The 19,094-nt window shown below is 38.9% G+C and overlaps 1 protein-coding gene across 7 annotated transcripts in view; it reads right to left on the bottom strand.

The window, feature by feature from the left end:
• The window catches only part of grip2b (glutamate receptor interacting protein 2b), a 298,092-nt gene that overhangs the window by 131,518 nt on the left and 147,480 nt on the right, over nt 1-19,094 (bottom strand). The window contains exon 1 of one of the 7 annotated variants that reach the window (XM_067416285.1): nt 2,405-2,657. The exons of the other annotated variants lie outside the window; for them this stretch is intronic. Coding sequence (XP_067272386.1) covers nt 2,405-2,447 — 43 coding nt within the window. The 5' untranslated portion in view covers nt 2,448-2,657. Of the gene's footprint in view, nt 1-2,404; nt 2,658-19,094 lie in introns of those variants that run through there. 7 annotated transcript variants of the gene reach the window in all.

Below are 19,094 nucleotides of genomic sequence, written 5' to 3'. Positions count from 1 at the left end.
AAGCAGAGCGTATCGCTCTCCTTTATAGTGTCTCTCACACACACACACACACACACACACACACACACACACACACACACACACACACACACACACACACACACACACACACACACACACACACCCCCCAGACTGAGCCAAGATGCAGTTTCTCTCTAAACACAAGTGTGCACTGAAACATATTGTTAGTATCGTATAGTATTCGCTAAACTTAAGACAATGTCACAGAAATGGTTGCAGAAAGAAAGATTCTCTGTATTGTACTCCACAAGTGATGGTAAAACAACACTAATCATGACAGACATTGTCTTCATAAACAGGTCAAAGTAATTTTAGGATTATGAAACAGTCTGTTGGTTGTCCTCGTCAACTGCCTGAACACAGGTGATAACAATGAGGCAATATTGTCATAATATTTCACTGGAAATGTTTTAAGTGCCATATTTTACAGAATATTGCACTGAAAGACTTTTTATTTAGGTGCCATATACTAACATTAAGCGTGCACACACACACACACACACACACACACACACACACACACACACACACACACACACACACACACACACACACACACACACACGTTTGTTTTGCTATCTAAGTATAATGACATTTCATAAGCATAATGGTTTTCATACTGTACAAATTGTACATTCTATCCACTGCCCCTAAACCTACCCATCACAGGAAACATTCTGCATGTTTACATTTTTAATAAAACGTTGTTTAGATATTTCAGATTAGAAATTTCATTTTACGTTGTAATACCAGTGTAATACCTGTGTCATTATACAAATTTGTGTCCTCAAAAATCACAAAAACAAACACACACACACACACACACACACACACGCACGCACGCACACATTGTGTTTTCATGTTTTATGGGGACTTTTTATAGGCATAATGGTTTTTATACTGTATAAACTGCATATTCTATCCCCCTACACCGCTATCCCTAAAAAACTAAAGAATATTTTCAAAAAACATCACTTAGTATGATTTATAAGATTTTTTCCTCATGGGAACCAAAACATTTCGGAAATTTCGGATATTGCCATCTTTGTAGGGATTTTTTGTCCCAGAAACGTAGGGTTTACCAGGCCACACACACACACACACACACACACACACACACACACACACACACACACACACACACACACACACACACACACACACACACACACACACACACACTCACACACACACACAAGCCTTGCACAAAAACAAGTTTGTTTGGTTTTACAACTGTGAAAGAAAATCAAAAATCAAAAAATTAAAATAAACACAAAATAAAATAAAAAACAAAAACAAAACAACATAAAAACAAACAAAACATAAAACATAAAATAAACAAACAAAAAAACCACAAACAAAATAAAACCACAAAACAACATAAAAATAAACACAAATAAAAAAATACAAAACAAAAATAAACACAAAATAAGATAGAAAACAATACAACATAAAAATAAACACAAAATAAAAATACAAAACAACATAAATAAACACAATAAAAAATCACAAAACAAAACAACAAAAAATAAACACAAATAAAAAAAACACAAAACATAAAAATAAACACAAAATAAAATAAAAGACACAAAACAACATAAAAAATTACCATAAAATAAAAAACACAAAGCATCAAAATAAGCAAATTAAAAAACAAAAAAATAAACACAAAATAAAACAAAACAAAACCACATAAACAAACACCCTCTTCATGCTATCAAGAAAGACTGGTGAAGACATGACACACACGAGGACTTCACAAGCGTGTCCGTTCGATCGCCTCACCAACAGGTGGCAGATTCCTCCTGCGTCTGAAACCTCATGGACATTTCAAAGCTGTGATCAGCGTCTCATAAACGTTTGAGCACATTTCACCCACGAGACTAACAGAAGCGTGAATGTGACAATAAACACAGATCTGACTCCAGTGGCTAAGAAGAAAGACAAACCTACCCAGAAAAGCAAATAATCAAACAAACGGGCGTTCTCCTTCTCAAATAAAATATAAATATTTGTACATGCATGCAAAGAATATTCGAGGATTGGAACTGAGCCTGTTATGTAAACTCGTCTCAAATGATCCTAATCCAGAGTGCATCCAGTGTCCATCCCACTCCGCAGAAACCCCAGCCCTCCGCAGCAGGGATATGCCTTATTTGCGACTGCCGGGTTGAATTATCATAAATTCGTAATCACATTTGGAACAAACCCGAGCGGACACGCACTTGATGACCTGAGCGAAAATGACCGAGAACGTCGACTTCACGGCTTGAACTGCATTGTTTCGAGAAGGCTATTCACAGTGCAATGCCTGGATCGAACATTAGATGGGGATGAAAGAAAGCCTTTGATCGCAATTAACACTTTAAAAGAGTTAAAGTACCTTTGAGTATCCGTTTCCTTAGGATAGCCTGTAGGAAGAGCATAGTCCTTCTCCTTCTTTCGGCTCGGCAAATATTCCCTGATTGCTGCTTTGCCCCGTGTCTGGCGCGTCTTCCCTAAGCTTCCCCAGCTGCGTCTGAGCCAGCGAGGTACTTTTAGCTGTCAGTCAATGTCAAAATCAAAGATTTGGGATAAAAAAAAAAAACCTACATCCACAAGGCGGCCGCTGTGCACAACGACACCGCAAGAAGTTTCAACCTTTGTCCCTTTACATTACTCATCCGAGCCGCAATCATTAGTTGTTATTAACCGTAATTTTATGTAAAGTCACCATCTCTCCATCTCTCTCTCTCTCCTCTCCACACGCGCGCTGTGATTAATAAATGCAAAATGTATGCTCAAAGCCTTCGGGACTTTTGATGCCCTAGTTTTTTTCTGCCTTTTTTCTCTCTGCCCTCAAACTGCTGCCTTCCTGAATAAACTTGAAGATAAGGGGGTTTACACGAGTGTAAGTTTGCCTGTTTTGACTCCTCTTCGGCACCTACACAAAAACCGCGGCTTGCAACCGCCTGATGGATTTTTCAGTCACTGTTGCATCAGTGCTGAGGTTAATAAAACATAATTAGCCCAATCAAGATGATATTCAAGTAAGATTGGGATACTGATACAGGTTAATCCCTTTAAAGGTTTTTAAAGGGAACCTATTATGCAAAATTCACTTTTATCCACCCACTCCGCTTTTGTTAGTTTCCCCATAAATCTGAAACAGTGTCTCCAAATTAGCTGTTAAGGAATGTGCTTTGTCACATCTGGCTTAAAATTATGAACTAATATGTCGGTCCCCCTTTTGCTGCCAAAACAGCCCTGACCTGTCGAGGCATGGACTCCACTAGACCCCTGAAGGTGTGTTGTGGTATCTGGCACCAAGATGTTAGCAGCAGATCCTATAAGTCCTGTATGTTGCGAGGTGTGTCCTCCAGGGATCGGACTTGTTTGTTCTGCACATCCCACAGATGCTCGGTTGGATTGAGATCTGGGGAATTTGGAGGCCAAGTCGACACCTCAAACTCGTGCTCCTCAAACCATTCCTGAACCATTTTTGCTTTGTGGCAGGAGCATTATCCTGCTGAAAGAGGACACAGCCACCAGGGAATACCGTTTCCATGAAAGGGTGAACATGGTCTGCAAAAATGCTTAGGTAAGTGGAGTAGGGGTTGCACCGACTAGTTGCACTAGTGTAGTTAATGCTCTGCCATGACACTTTAAGCTTGATGTCGCCTAGTCGCTGGCCTATAGAGGGCGCAACAGGATAAACAATTTCCTGAAGCAGGCTCTGTTTTGAACAGTTAAAAATGACAAATAAATGCATACTTCGAGAGATTATACCATCTGGATGCTCAAAATTGATCGGGAGAATGCAGGCTTATTGTACAGGTAAGTTAATCATCGCGCTAAACTAATGAGTGATGCATTGCAACACACACACACACATAGCTGATCGCACATCACACGGAGATCGCGTACCTCACTAAACCATTCAGTAGCAGAGAAATGCATTGTCAAAACTGTTCTGTGATTTATCAATAAAATAGCTTAGAAACTGAAAAGTTCTGGCATATATTTCTTGCAACCCAGGCTCATTGGAAATACGTGACTCTGCCTACATTTTTGCAACACCCAAAATATGTACCTCCAGGTACGTTTACCTGCACTTTTTGGGTTAAACGTCCACCGGAGGCGCTAAGTGGTAATATTTTTTCTCCCTTCACAAACTGATCTCATGAAATGGCGCATGTATGACACGCCAATTCGTATGCCATTTTGGCGTGCTATCAAGACGCATAATCGCTTTTTAGCGTGTTTATCAACGCCTTTACATTCTATCCCCCTACACTGCCCCTACCCCTAAACCTACCCATCACACACACACAGCTCCTAAACCTACCCATCACACACACACAGCTCCTAAACCTACCCATCACACACACACAGCTCCTAAACCTACCCATCACACACACACAGCTCCTAAACCTACCCATCACACACACACAGCTCCTAAACCTACCCATCACACACACACAGCTCCTAAACCTACCCATCACACACACACAGCTCCTAAACCTACCCATCACACACACACAGCTCCTAAACCTACCCATCACACACACACAGCTCCTAAACCTACCCATCACACACACACAGCTCCTAAACCTACCCATCACACACACACACACATACAGCCCCTAAACCTACCCATCACAAGAAACATTCTGCATTTTTACATTTTCAAAAAAACAATTTAGTATGTTTATAAATCCATTTACCTTGTGGACACACACATATTCAGACACATTTTGAAACCGTAACTCAAACTCTTCCCTAAACCTACCCATTTGTGTATTGTAAAAAACAGGATAACAGGCAGATACGACTGCAGGCACAATTTATTCAGAAAGTACAAATACTCCAAGTGTTCCGAGGCCAAACTATTGATTTGTGTGAAGAAAATCCCCAAAAGCGATCAGTAACGTCGAGTCCATCCGCCAAAGATTAATAAAACATTTCAAATATTTCCGCCGGAAGAAACAACAGGTCAGCTTTGACAGCATTGGCTTGTCGTGTGTCTCGTGACCAATTGCGTCATTACGTCAGCTTTGATTGTGAAATGCCATTGGCTCTTGTGTGTCTCCTGACCGATCGCGTCACTTGCCGTGTGTATCATTTGAATTAGAAATATGAATGAACGAGTGCGTGTGTGTTTTGTGCTCAAAGGAGCGCGATCATCATTTCAAACATTACATTCAGTTATATGCACTCTTTTTAAAGCTATACCGTATATTTATCTTTTACATGCAGCTTGGGTTATATATGTGACAATACAGCAGTTTTGGAGATGCTCCGTCCCAGTCGTCTAGCCATCACAATCTGGCCCTTGTCAAACTCGCTCAAATCCTTACGCTTGCCCATTTTTCCTGCTTCTAACACATCAACTTTGAGGACAAAATGTTCACTTGCTTCCTAATATATCGCACAAACGTACAGGTTCCGTGATGAAGAGATAATCAGTGTTATTCACTTCATCGGTTATAATGTTATGCCTGATCTGTGTATGCTTAGGCCCTGTCCACAGCTGCTGACAGACTTCGCCCTATTAGCTTAGCTCCACCCCTGAGTGAGCTGACACAGTCCGCCATGTTTATCTCCTCGCCAGAGCATTTAAAAGCAGCATTCAAGGAAGAACTATACTCACGTGCGGCCATTACCGGAAGCCAGTGATTATAGTTTATAAAGTTATAAATATGGATTTCCCCCACCCCACAAAACGCACCACTTCGCTTCAGAAGGTCTTTATTAACCCTCTGGAGTCGTATGGATTACTTTTATGATGGATGGATGCACTTTTTAGGGCTTCAAAATATCAGTTACTTGTTACTCCCATTATTAAGCTTGGAAGAGCCAGGATATTATTTAATATAAATCTGATTGTGTTTGGCTGAAAAAAAAGAAATTCATATACAAAGAGGATGGCTTGAGGGTGAGTAAATTTTTTTTGGGGTGAATTAACCCTTTAAGTTAGTCTTGTAACTTTCCTAAACTTCAGCTAGTAATCCAACGAAAGATTGATCTAGATTCATTCATATTTCATCTAGTCCAGAGGTCTTCAGCCCTGTACCTGGGGACCCACTGTCAGCGGCGTAGCACCAAATTTTGGGCCCTGGGTACAAATCATCTTGCTGGGCCCCCATACCAAATACCATAGTGATACCAATGGGTGGGGTATTGCATTTTTATCATAAAAAAAACACTTAAAGCTTAAACAAAATAAGCCATACTCTGATTAATGTATATGTATGTATAGAAAACTGACTTCTAAGGATTAGACCTGCCTTTGGGCCCTGGGTACTCGGTACCCTTTATCCCCCCAGTCCGACGCCCCTGCCCATTGTCCTGCAGAGTTTAGCTATTAAAGTCAGGTGAAGCTAATCAAGATCTTCAGGATCACTTGTTGAAAATACACAGGCGGGTGAGTTGAAGCAGGATGGAAAAACTTTGCAGGACAGTGTGTCCCCAGGAGCAGGGCTGAAGACCGCTGATCTAGCATGACTGACCGCCATGGGCTGATGTGTGTAGATGCACTGATGGTATTCTGGCAGCTCTATGATTTAGTAAGAAAGCGTGCTGTGGACTTCAGACACTTGAGGGGATTTCTGCTGTTATGAAATGATAAAATTGCCGATCTCTGTGAACAATCCAATCTAAGTACAAAGACTCTAGAGAAACCAGCACAGCAGTTTAATGAATCACCCACACAACCCTTTCATGAACTAACAACAACGGATGCTGTGTACTATAGCGGACACTTTTCAAATCCAAACGGTTTACTTGTGATATATATAGATAGATATAGATAGATATACACATAATATATTTTTATATTTAATAATAATAATAACAATCATCATCATAATCATCGTCATCATCATCATCATCATCATAATAATAATAATAATTATTATTATTATTATTATTATTATTATTATTATTTTATAAAAAAGTATATATTAGTGTGCAAGTAAATTAGAATATTCAGTTTATATTAATGAAAAAATAATTATAGTTACAAATATATTATACATTTAAATAATAATAAAAGTATGATAATATTAGTATGTACTACTACTGCTACTACTAATAATAATATTAATAATAATAATAATATTATTCATATTTTTATTTTAATTAATTACTTATAATTATTATAATCATAATTATTGTATCATTATTATCTTAAAATATGTATATATTTAAATATTTTAATACTAATATTAATAATACTACTACTACTACTACTACTAATAATAATAATAATATGTTATTTGTTGTTGTTATTAACAATAAACATATTTGCATATCTATTTTAATAATAATATGAATTATAATAATTATTATTACATTAACAAATATAATATCATTATTTAATAAAAAATGTCTCTGTGTGCACGCACACGCACACACACACACACACGCACGCACGCACGCACGCACGCACGCACGCACGCACGCACACACACACACACACACACACACACATACATGTTGGTCTATGTGGTTTACAGGGACTTTACAGGGTTATTTTAAATATATGTACATATATTTTTTTTTATTTTTAGCTTTAATAATAGTTATTTATTATTTGTAGTCAAACAAATGCTGGGAAGATGAATCTGTATTTAAACTGGGTCATTAATGTAGTAGAAATGTGAAATTATTTTTGATTTTGGTGCCTTCTAGACTGAGAAAAGACAGAAAATGTATTTTTGTCTCATGGGGATGAAAGACTACAATTCCCAGAATGCTTCGCTGCCCTGTGAGGCCATTCCCAAAGCCACCGCTACTGGATTACTGTGACTGAGTTAGAGAACAGACACTACATTTAAATACTGAACGTGTCTGTTCAATATAATGATTGAGTCACCGCGCGAGTATCACAGCACTGAGCACTAACTGCTGGAGTGAGATAAATGAGCTCTCATGATGACAACTAAGGTAATCGTGACTACACTCGCGGCATACATTCACAACACAAGTTCAGTCTGGCGCGTTTCAGTTCATGCCTTTGCAAGCTTAACTTTCATAGAAATTAATTTGAGAAGCTAAAATACTTACATTGGTCAGCATAGCTGTTTAAATGAGTGCCTGCAGCTGCGAGCTGAGCTCTGAGTGTGATCTCCATCCCCCATGCGCGGCTTCAAAACATGCGGAAATGGCTCCCTCTGCTGGCTGTAGTCTTTAGCCTTTGTTTTGGCCAAACAATTTTTCCAGAAATAAATTGCATAAATCTCTTTTCTCAGGGGGATATGAGGGGGGAAGCACAATCATTTGAATATACTCCAGGGTTTCTACTAATACAAAGCCACCTGCTAATCGCTGAAGTAACCCTTTAATTCAAAAGTAATTATGATTGTATTTAATACATCTATTTTACAAATGTATTGCTGTTATCATAATACTTTTTATCCTTATTCATCTCCTCCATTTTCTTCTTCTTATTCATTGATCCCAAGTAACAAACTATTTAGTTTAGATTTGAATTATTACTATAATATAATGTTTTAAATACAATAGACCTATAATTTTAACCTGGATCAGGCTCCTGTAGTTTCCAGTGCAGCGATAACTATTCCCAGAGAAGCCAAGAATCATTACAAGTTACAGTGTCAGCGTTTTAACATGCAGCGCTGCGCTCTTTATCACATGAAACAGGAACAAGAGGATCATGGGTAGACTGTGGCTTTTATGCCTCGAGCTGTAGTCTCTGATGTAATGACTTTAATTTCATCAATAGTCCAAATGTGATTCAGAAGTAAGTGGTTCGAGAAACAGCTTTAAGTCGTGGAAATGTTTCACTCAAGAGAGGAGAGTGAGTGCCATTCTCACAGCAGTCATTTCATTGATTTCAATTTGAACATGTAGGGTGATCTTATCGTAGTCGTTCACTCATGTAAATGTTGATGTGTCCCTGAGGCTAAACGTGTTACCATGAATCTGAGAGCTACTAACTAAAACTCCCAGCTTCAGGTGTGACATTATGAGTGCATCTGTAAACCTCTGGAGAGAAGGAGTTTATTTAGGAAAACGCTGTCTGGTTTGTTTAACACTGTTGTATTAACTGGGACACACACCGCAAATATGTAGGAGCTGAGGATTCAAGTTTACAATGAATATATTTAATGTGATGTAATCTGACTGTGATGAGAAAATAAATGTAAACAACAACAACAACAACAACAATAATAATCACTTGTCAATAATATGACTATATACTCCCTTTTGCCAAAACAGCCCAGGCCCGTTGAGGCATGGACTCCACTAGACCCCTGAAGGTGTGCTGTGGAATCTGGCACAAAGATGTTAGCAGCAGATCCTTTAAGTCCTGTAAGTTGCTAGGTGTGTCCTCCAGGGATCAGACTTGTTTGTTCTGCACATCCCACAGATGCTCGGTTGGATTGAGATCTGAGGAATTTGGAGGCCAAGTCAACGCCTCAAACTCGTTGTGCTCCTCAAACCATTCCTGAACCATTTTTGCTTTGTGGCAGGAGCATTATCTGCTGAAAGAGGACACAGCCACCAGGGAATACCGTTTCAATGAAAGGGTGTACATGGTCCGCAACAATGCTTAGGTAGGTGGTACGTGTCAAAGTAACATCCACATGGATGGCAGTAGAGGTTGACCGATAGTGGATTTTACCGATACCGATAGCTAGGTCGGACCACGCTTGCCGATAACCGATTAATCTACCGGTAGTTTTTAAAAAAATACTAGATTAAAATAAAAATAATAACAGTAATAATAATAACAAATGAATAACAATTCTAAATTGCATATGTAAATATGAATATATTACCATGATAAGTTCTAACAGAAAAAAATCTACAGAAAATAAATAAAACATTAAAATATTACAAATAACTGTTTCTTTAGCTATAACCTAGAAACATGTAAGTGAATGTCAGGTAACAGACTGCAAGTCTCATTTGTTAACAAGAATGTATTAACTTATTTAGCTTACATGAATAATATTCAATATACATTTTACACCGTGTAATAATAGTTGAGCAATACAATCATATCTTAATCATTCATGTTAGTTCATAGTGCATAAAAAAAGGTTAACAGATAAAACTAACAATGAATAATACTTCTACAGCATTTATTAACCTTACCTAATCTTACAAATGGAATATTGGATATAATGTATTATAATGGATTACTGTATTATATTAAGTCTTATTTCATATAAATCCAAATGTTTGCTTTTTTAGAACACTTGACGGTTTTCTTATCAAAATAACAAAATATGTATTGAAATCGAAAGCGTTTCTGATGTGTTTATATTTCTGTCATTTGCATGACCATACAGTTTGGTTTCTTAGTAAGTTGTTACATCGCTTTAACTCCTTGAGGTAAATGTTACTGCTAATGTTAGCATCCTCTCAGCCTCGACGACAAAGTAAAGTACATCCATACTGCTTTTCTATCGCTGCTAAAGCATCTAGTCACCAAAAAAAAAAAAACACTTTATAATGATTTGGCATCATGTACTGAAGTGTTCTGTATTCATACCGTTTTCCTTTTTTTTTTGTCAGCGTGCTCTGGGCAGCGTGCTCTGGGCAGCGTGCTGTGCTGCGTAGCCTCACGTTTCCTCACGTGTTAAAGGTCCCATTCTTTGCGATTCCATCTTTCAAACTTTAGTTAGTGTGAAATGTTGCTGTTAGAGCATAAATAATACCTGTACAATTATAAAGCTCAAAGTTCAATGCCAAGCGAGATATTTTATTTAACAGAAGTTCCCTTTCAAAGCCTACAGCGAACGGCCGGTTTGGACTACACCCCTGCACTTCCTGCTTTAATGACGCAACTAAAACCGTCTGTTGACGAACCCTCCGCCCACAAGAACACGCAAATTCGGGGGCGTTGTCCTTTTGCTCTCGCAGGTCGAGAATAGGAAGCGTTTTTTTGTAGAGTGTGTTTGTCGCCATGCCACTGAAACGCTGTTATTTTCATCCCGGAGTCAAATCACCTTTGTTTGGCCTTCCCACGGACGATGTACGTAGAGATCAATGAAACTGTGTGCAGCACATTTTGCTGAGGACTGCTTCCTCAATCTCAATCAGTTTAATGCCGGATTCGCAGAAAGATTATTCTTAAAAGATGACGCAGTTCCCTCTTTGTCTGGAGAAGGCGTTGTTAATGAGCTACAACCGGTAAGTGTATTTTATTATTTAAGTTGGTCCGTTTAACAGTTTATGTAACTCATGACACAAAGTGCAACACTGTTTAGCTTTGTTAACTAATGTTAGATGGTTATTGAAACTAATCCGAAAAACTTAGGATATAAAAGTGTAGTAATTCATTCAGACACCATTGATTGTTGGTGTTTGTAATGATCAGTTTAAACTACTGGAAAGACAGCTTACCATTCTGAAATATCCAGCAAAAGTCTTATCTGAGCAGGTTGTAATTGATCCTCTTCGATATTCTCCGGGTCTGATTCCGGCTCAAATTGATAAGGCAATATAGACATTTTTGCAATAACATTGAGCGCGTTATGGTAAGAGGCGGGACCTTTCCGGGCAAAGTGTGCTAAGCTTCTATCCAATCACAGCGCAGGAAGCGCTGGCCCAATCAGAACTCGTTACGTGTTTCTGAAGGAGGGACTTCATAGAACAATTGTGTAACAATTGAGTAAATTGTGTGAAAAATACTGTTTTTTTTTACACGCGAAACATGAACTCATGTTATATTGCACACTGTAAACATAATCAAAGCTTCGAAAACACGCAAAGAATGGGACCTTTAATGTAAACAGTGATCTTTTTTAATTTGTCCTCTAGAGGCCACTCTCACGCTATATAATGCCAGCAGACACTTCTCAGAGCTCTCGTAGGCTACTGTGTAATGACTGCACCCTTGCCGCTCTCGCAATGGACGCAAAATGGAAAAACTATGGGTATTGATTTTTGACGATAACCGATTGTTTCACCAATCAGCTATCGTTGCCGATTAATTGGCAAATCCGATGAATCGGTCGACCTCTAGATGGCAGGACCCAAGGTTTCCCAGCAGAGCATTGACCAAATCATCAAAGCGTATGCAGTCCCATACGAAACAAACTGCACTGTGTATTCTGACACCTTTCTATCAGAACCAGCATTAACTTCTGGAGCAATTTGAGCTACAGTAGCTCGTCTGTTTGATCGCACCACACGGGCCAGCCTTCGCTCCCCGCGTGCATCAATGAGCCTTGGCCGCCCATGACCCTGTCGCCGGTTCTCCACTGTTCCTTCCTTGGACCACTTTTGATAGATACTGACCACTGCAGACCGGGAACACCCCACAAGAGCTGCAGTTTTGGAGATGCTCTGACCCAGTCGTCTAGCCATCACAATCTGGCCCTTGTCAAACTCGCTCAAATCCTTACGCTTGCCCATTTTTGGGAATTTTGACAACTGAACTTTGAGGACAAAATGTTCACTTGATGCCTAAATATCCTACACACTAACAGCTGCTGTGATACATAGAGGATCAGTGTTATTCACTTCACCTGTGGTAATGTTAAGCCTGACCGGTGTATATTTCAATATTAGATAAATATTTATTCATGTATGTTCAAGCATTTGCATATTTTGCAGACGATATCAGATATGTATTGTTATAAAAGAACATTTGATCTACATTCTCAAACAGCTGGTAGTAAATAATTCTTAGACAAGAAATAAAAGTTTTTATTAAACGTAAAATGTCCGCATGCATCATATCCAGAAGGATTTCCAGTGGGAAAGATGTAGTGAGATAGTTAAAAGACATCAAAGTGTCAGTGTGATACAGCGACTTCATAGACTGGCAATAATGGCCATGATACAGCACAGCATCGTTTCAAAGCCTCAGGACTCCTAAAGCAGTGGGGAGCAGTGTGTGTGTGTGTGTGATCTTCAGCAAGCTATTATGTGTATGGAAAATTAGATGACAACTATTAATTCAGCTCACAGCCAAAAGAGAAAAGCCACAGGGTGGACATGCTTGTGAATTATAGCATTACTGCATCTGTTCATCACCCAACATACTGTCTCTCACTAGATCTGCCTCATCCTGCTTCCAAAGTTTGGATAGCAATGACATGAGCAGTCTTAAAAGTAATGTATTACAACATTGCGTTAACGCCTAAAAAAGGAACTAATTGCAGTACTAAGTTGCTTTTTATGAAAAGTAATGGAATAAGTTACTTTTGCATTTTTCTGACCTGGGCTGGGCTTGCTTGTTTGTTTTTTCATAACAAAAAAAGGTCTATTTTTGGCAAATGTTAAGGCCCGTTCACACCGAAACACCAAACAAGCCTCATGCTGAAGAAAAAGCTAATTCATGCCTGTACAGTAGAGGGCGCAGCTCAAACTAAGCCTTTTAGCTGTGCTGCCAGAAGAAGATGGATGCAGGAGAAGAAACTATACAACACTCTTTGGGCGGTACGGTTCAGTATTTCCACCACCAACAGTATGCTTATGAAAGGTTTTGTGTAGAGATCAACATCATTCTCGCACGAAGAAGAAAAAGGCACAGTAAACAACAATGGATGACATACAGCAGATCTTGTTCTTGCTTCTCGACATGTGACTGTTGGCACAAGAAGAAGACACAGTTTGTTTGAGCCAAACTGCAGGCTGCGAGTTAAAACAAAGCCGAAAAAATCACACACAACTGACGGTTGTCCCCAGAATGTGCCTGTGTAGTTTCATCTTTAAATACCTCACAGATCATTTATAAATCAGTCAAGAACAGGCTGTTTTTGTGCATGTGCCTTTAAAGGTGCCCTAGAATGATTTGAAACAATATGTTAAATTGTTCTCTGATATCTACATAGAGGGTATGTGGCTTATTTAAGGGCGAAACTGGTCCAGATACAGTTTTACAGGTCCATTTACAACCCTATAAATTGTCCCTAGGGTGTAATGCTCTGTTTTTGCCTTATTTGGAAGGATCATGAATATTAATGTTGAGCTCTGCTCTGATTGGCTTATTTCAGCAGCTCACAGCTCACAGCAGTCCAGCGAAGCGGCTCGTGAGTCCTGACCGTTCTGACAGAACACAGAATGACACTTTAAGCAAAGCATCTCAAATGGAGATTGATAAAATGCAGCCTACTTGTTTATTGGTGTTTTCAGATCATCCCCGCACGAGAGAGCTTGCGTGTTTGCGGTTGCCAGATTTAATTAATTAAATCCCCCAAACAGAGCTTTTCTGTGAAAAAAACCTGTATAACTATCCGGTGTTTTACCTAAACATGTCCAATCTGGCAACCATATGAACGCGAGCTCTCTCTCGCACGCGGATGATCTGAAAACACCAATAAACAAGTAAGCTGCATTTCAGAAATCTCCATTTGAGATGTTCTGCTTCAAATGTCATTCAGTCTACATTTTAGAGTTGTCTTTTTTCGTCAACGATATTGCATGTTTATATAACATTTGTTACAATGCAGGCTACTCAGTGACTGTGATGCACTCTTAATACAAGCATGCGGAAATATCATAGGCCTACTTCAGTTCTCAGAAATATAAATATAAAACTTATATTTTTACAAAATCAATAGCCTTGTTAAAAGACTATCGTTTTAACTTATATGGTGGAAAAGGTGACGTTTACTAGAAGGATCGAGTGAACAATCTGTAAGCAAAGTATCTACGATTGTATTTTGTAATACAAAATTATATTACCCTTTGTCATTAGACACACTATTTAGTTTTGTATGGTACAGCAGCCATATCACCCTGTAGCCCAAGACTGGTTTCCCACTGAAGCTAAGCAGGGCTGAGCCTGGTCAGTACCTGGATGGGAGACCAACTGGGAAAACCAGGTAGCTGCTGGTAGAGGTGTTAGTGAGGCCAGCAGGGGGCGCTCACCCTGTGGTCTGTGTGGGTCCTAACACCCCAGTATAGTGATGGGGACACTAAACTGACAAAGAGCACCGTCTTTCGGATGAGACGTTAAACCGAGGTCCTGACTCTCTGTGGTCATTAAAAATCCCAGGATGTCCTTCGGAAAAAGAGTAGGGGTGTAACCCCAGCATCCTGGCCAAATTTGCCCATTGGCCTCTGTCCATCATGGCCTCCTAATAATCCCCCTATTCTGATTGGCTTCATCACTCTGTCTCCTCTCCACCAATCAGCTGGTGTGTGGTGAGCGTTCTGGCGCAATATGGCTGCCGTCGCATCATCCAGGTGGATGCTGCACATTGGTGGTGGTCAGGGCTGGACTGGGGCTAAAATTCGGCTCTGGCATACCCAGCACATCTGGCCCATGAGGTCCCCGTGAATGTTTTTGCTGGGGTTAGGGCCTTAAATTGGCGTATATAAATAAAACTAGGACAAGGACAAATAAGGATGGATATTATCGAATTTGCTGCAAATGCAGATAAACTTAATATTGCTTTTTTTTTGTCACACAGAAATGCCCTTGACAGTAAAGCACTGATGATTCTGAGCTAGGATGCAGTAAAGTAAATTTACTGCTTTTAAATGCTGTCATCATTTACTCACTGTCGTGTCGTTCCAAACCTGTATGACTTCTGTGAAATACAAAATAAGATGTTTTGAAGAATGTTGGCAACCAAGCCATTTTGGTTAGGCTACCTTTTGAATATTGTATGAACAAAAAAACAGACTCAAATTATTTTATTTTATGCTACACAGAAATAAATTCATTTAGGTTTGGAATGATATTAGGGTGAGTAAATGATCACATTTCTGGGTTGAACAATCATATTTTTCAAGAGTTAACACATCATTTCAGTAAGACACTGATATCTATCCTTCATGAGGGTATTAAATTTAATTAAATCTATTAAAAAAAGTTAATAAAACTTTTAAAGAGGAAAAAAAGCTTTGTCCTTAATTTATGGGATCTAGACTTAAAGCTGTTTTATAGACTGTAGTTTAACTGTAGGCCAGTTTCATTTAAATTTAAGATCATGGCAGTCACAGGGTAAAAAACAGACTGTACAAACCGTGCTCCTTATTATATGGCTATATGGTTTCCAAAACTATATAAAACATATATAATAAACTATTATATTTGTAAGTAAAAAAAATGTAAACACCTGTAGAAAATACGAAAATAGCCTCTATAAAAGTGCTTTATATTCTGCAATATTAATTTATGTAATATAGCAACATTTTTAATAAATGTTTCTTCCAAAACCCCATATTTCTTCGCTGTTAATAGCTGAAGAGTAAGTTGTGGTTCTGCTAAAGTGAAACGTTTGTGTGTGTGTTGCCGTTTTCCACTTTACCTCGTCATGAATAGGCCTACATGCTCGCGGCTGTTTTCAGCTGATTCACCACAGAACTGTAATGTTTCCATATCACACGATTGTATGAAACAAAATAGTCAAAGTGCCATTCATAGAGCAGTATTTAAACGCAGCGGCTGCGCTGTGCGAATATTCGCCTTTTGCAGTTCCATGTGCTCAAATACTACATAAATAAATAGAAAAAAGCGCCTAATATGGAGGGGAGGTCTCTCGCGCTTCGGCTTGTCAATTCAGAAGACAAACCAATGGGCCGCTGTCGCTGCATGTTGCCAGTGGTACAATATATATATATATATTTTTAACACTATACCGGCCCCAAAGTGCATCGGCCCACCGGGCAAATGCCCGGTATGCCAGATTACCAGTCCAGCCCTGGTGGTGGTTGAGGAGATTCCCCCTTCTATGTAAAGCGCTTTGAGTGCCTTGAAAAGCGCTATATAAACTGAACGCATTATTATTATTATTATTATTACTTGGAGTTTCCTATTGTTACTGTACAAGCATCTTGCGTCATCTAGACAATGCTGTCTCTCTAAGAAACTTTCAATTTAATCAGAAATTGTTTAAACAGTCAATAAGTGGATAAATCACTACTTACTGCTTGCAGGAATACAGTTGTAATTGCCACTTTCTTCAGTTTAAGACGCTGAGCGAAGCTTGCTTGAAATGGGCCGAACAAACGAACGATCTTGAAATAAATTGTTGTGGTATCGGATTATAAACTTCAACCATGACTGCTGACATATGACAACAGTCCCCTGCACAGCCTGAACATGACATGTGTCATGAGAGCCATTTTTGCTATCCTCAAGTGTTGTTTGATGATTCGGCTCCGTCAGCTCCGCCTGAAAATGAACATGTTTGGACAGATGCAAATGTTGGAGGCGTGCATATAAATGATCCCCAACGCTTGCGTCACAGTTGGCCTTATGTTGAGAAGCACTTTTTTTTCTGTGGTGTTTTTGATTTACGAGATTTACATAAGAAGTAGGAGGCAATGGTGTTTGAGACTCACAGCATGTGATGTCCATGTACTGAACTCTTATTATTTCTTTATGGAAAGGTTAATGCCATTTTTTATTCTAGGGCACCTAGAATAAATGCAATTTAATTTAAATGCAAATGAGCTGCTTGGTGCCGCCCCTTCTCCACACAGTTCCTGCCTCTTTCTGATTCTCTGGCAGACATCTGATTGGTTTATTATCATCTATATTGCGATCACTGTCACTGATAGCTTATTTCTTTTTTCATCATTAAAGTTGATTTCCATGCGTTTTAAAGCTAATTTAGTTTAAACGTCTAATTGATAATTTTCCGAGTGCACTTATCTGAAGCACACCCACGCACACAACTGGCACACAACAGGTAAGACTAGTGAGCAACTTCTCTTTCACATTTTTTTGTTGTGTTTAAACTGTCAAATACACACAAGGGTCTTGTTCACAAACAAAATAGCAGCGCTGTGGCTGGAAACGTGCAGATTAAGGGGCGGTTATATTATATTAAGAACTGCTAGAACTGCAACAAGCATCATGTTCACACAATGTCTCCGCACTTATGATTTCTGTCAATATTTGCATAGGAGAGCTCAGTCAATACATGGGAAAACAAAGTAGCTTGCATTACTTATTTGAAAAAGTAACTTAAGTCAATTTAAAAGTTATGTGTCACTTTACTAGTTACTTGAAAAAAGTGATCTGATTGCGTAACTCAAGTTACTTGTAGCGTGTTACCCCACACTGGACATTAGAGTATTGGTGTCAAAACATCTTCAGAAAACTGGGTATTTACTTTTTCTGTGGGAAATATATAAAAATATTAACAATGAAGGTGGGCATTTTTGACCTCAAAAAGTATGCAACTGGTTAAGGTCAAAAGTGCCATCCTTCACTGCAACTCTTTGAGATTTTTCTACAAAAGAATTTAATTTTGGATTCAGGCTTGTTTCTTCGGCCTCAAAGCCTGACGAACTTGAATTCCATCTGCTATGATGGTTGAGCCTTAAGTCTACCTTGAAATAAAATAATGATCCAAGAAATGAAGGGTTGTGGAAAAGCCAAGTTAAGTCTAGATCTTGACCCTATTAATGTGCAAAGAACTGAAGCGGGCAGGCCAAGTCTTCAAACAAGCTAAAGGACAGCAAGGAGTCAGCAAGGAGTCAAATCTATTTTAATGCAAGTCATTGTAGGGCAATGGTAATTGGATGAATGTGATTCATGAATAAAAAATTATGAGTAAATGCCTGTTCACATTTAGTCTAGAACTGTAACAAGCATCATGTTCACACACCGCACACAACATCTCCACACTTACTCCTGATTTCTCTGATGAACATACAAATTTTCCTCTTTTAAGATGAACATATTTGTAATTTTTTAATTAAAATAGATTTTGATCGTTTTGGGGGCATAAAATGTCAGGGTGATACAACTCTCCTGCTCTATACATAAACAAAATATTGAAGGAAAAAAAACGCACAAAAAAACAAACAAACGTGTAGTAAAGCATTATATTATTTTTATCCATTATGCCCTGACGGAGTTTTAGGGTGCGTTCACACTTGTCATGTTTGGTTCGATTGCTCGGTTAGTGCGGTTCATTTGAACATATGTGAACGCTGCCACCTGAACCCTGGTGCGCACCAAATAACTACTAACGAACTCTGGTGCGCACCAAACAAGTGGGCCGAGACCGCTAAAAAGATGGGTCTCGGTCCGCTTCCAAACGAACTCTGGTGCGGTTCGATTGATATATGAACGCAACACACACCAAAGACATGTAAACGGACCAAAAACCGGACCTAATGTCACAAGATGCGACGCATAA

Source organism: Pseudorasbora parva, chromosome 14 (assembly GCF_024679245.1).
Source record: "Pseudorasbora parva isolate DD20220531a chromosome 14, ASM2467924v1, whole genome shotgun sequence".
Lineage (NCBI taxonomy): Eukaryota > Metazoa > Chordata > Actinopteri > Cypriniformes > Gobionidae > Pseudorasbora > Pseudorasbora parva.
This window is presented reverse-complemented; position numbering and strand designations above follow the sequence as displayed.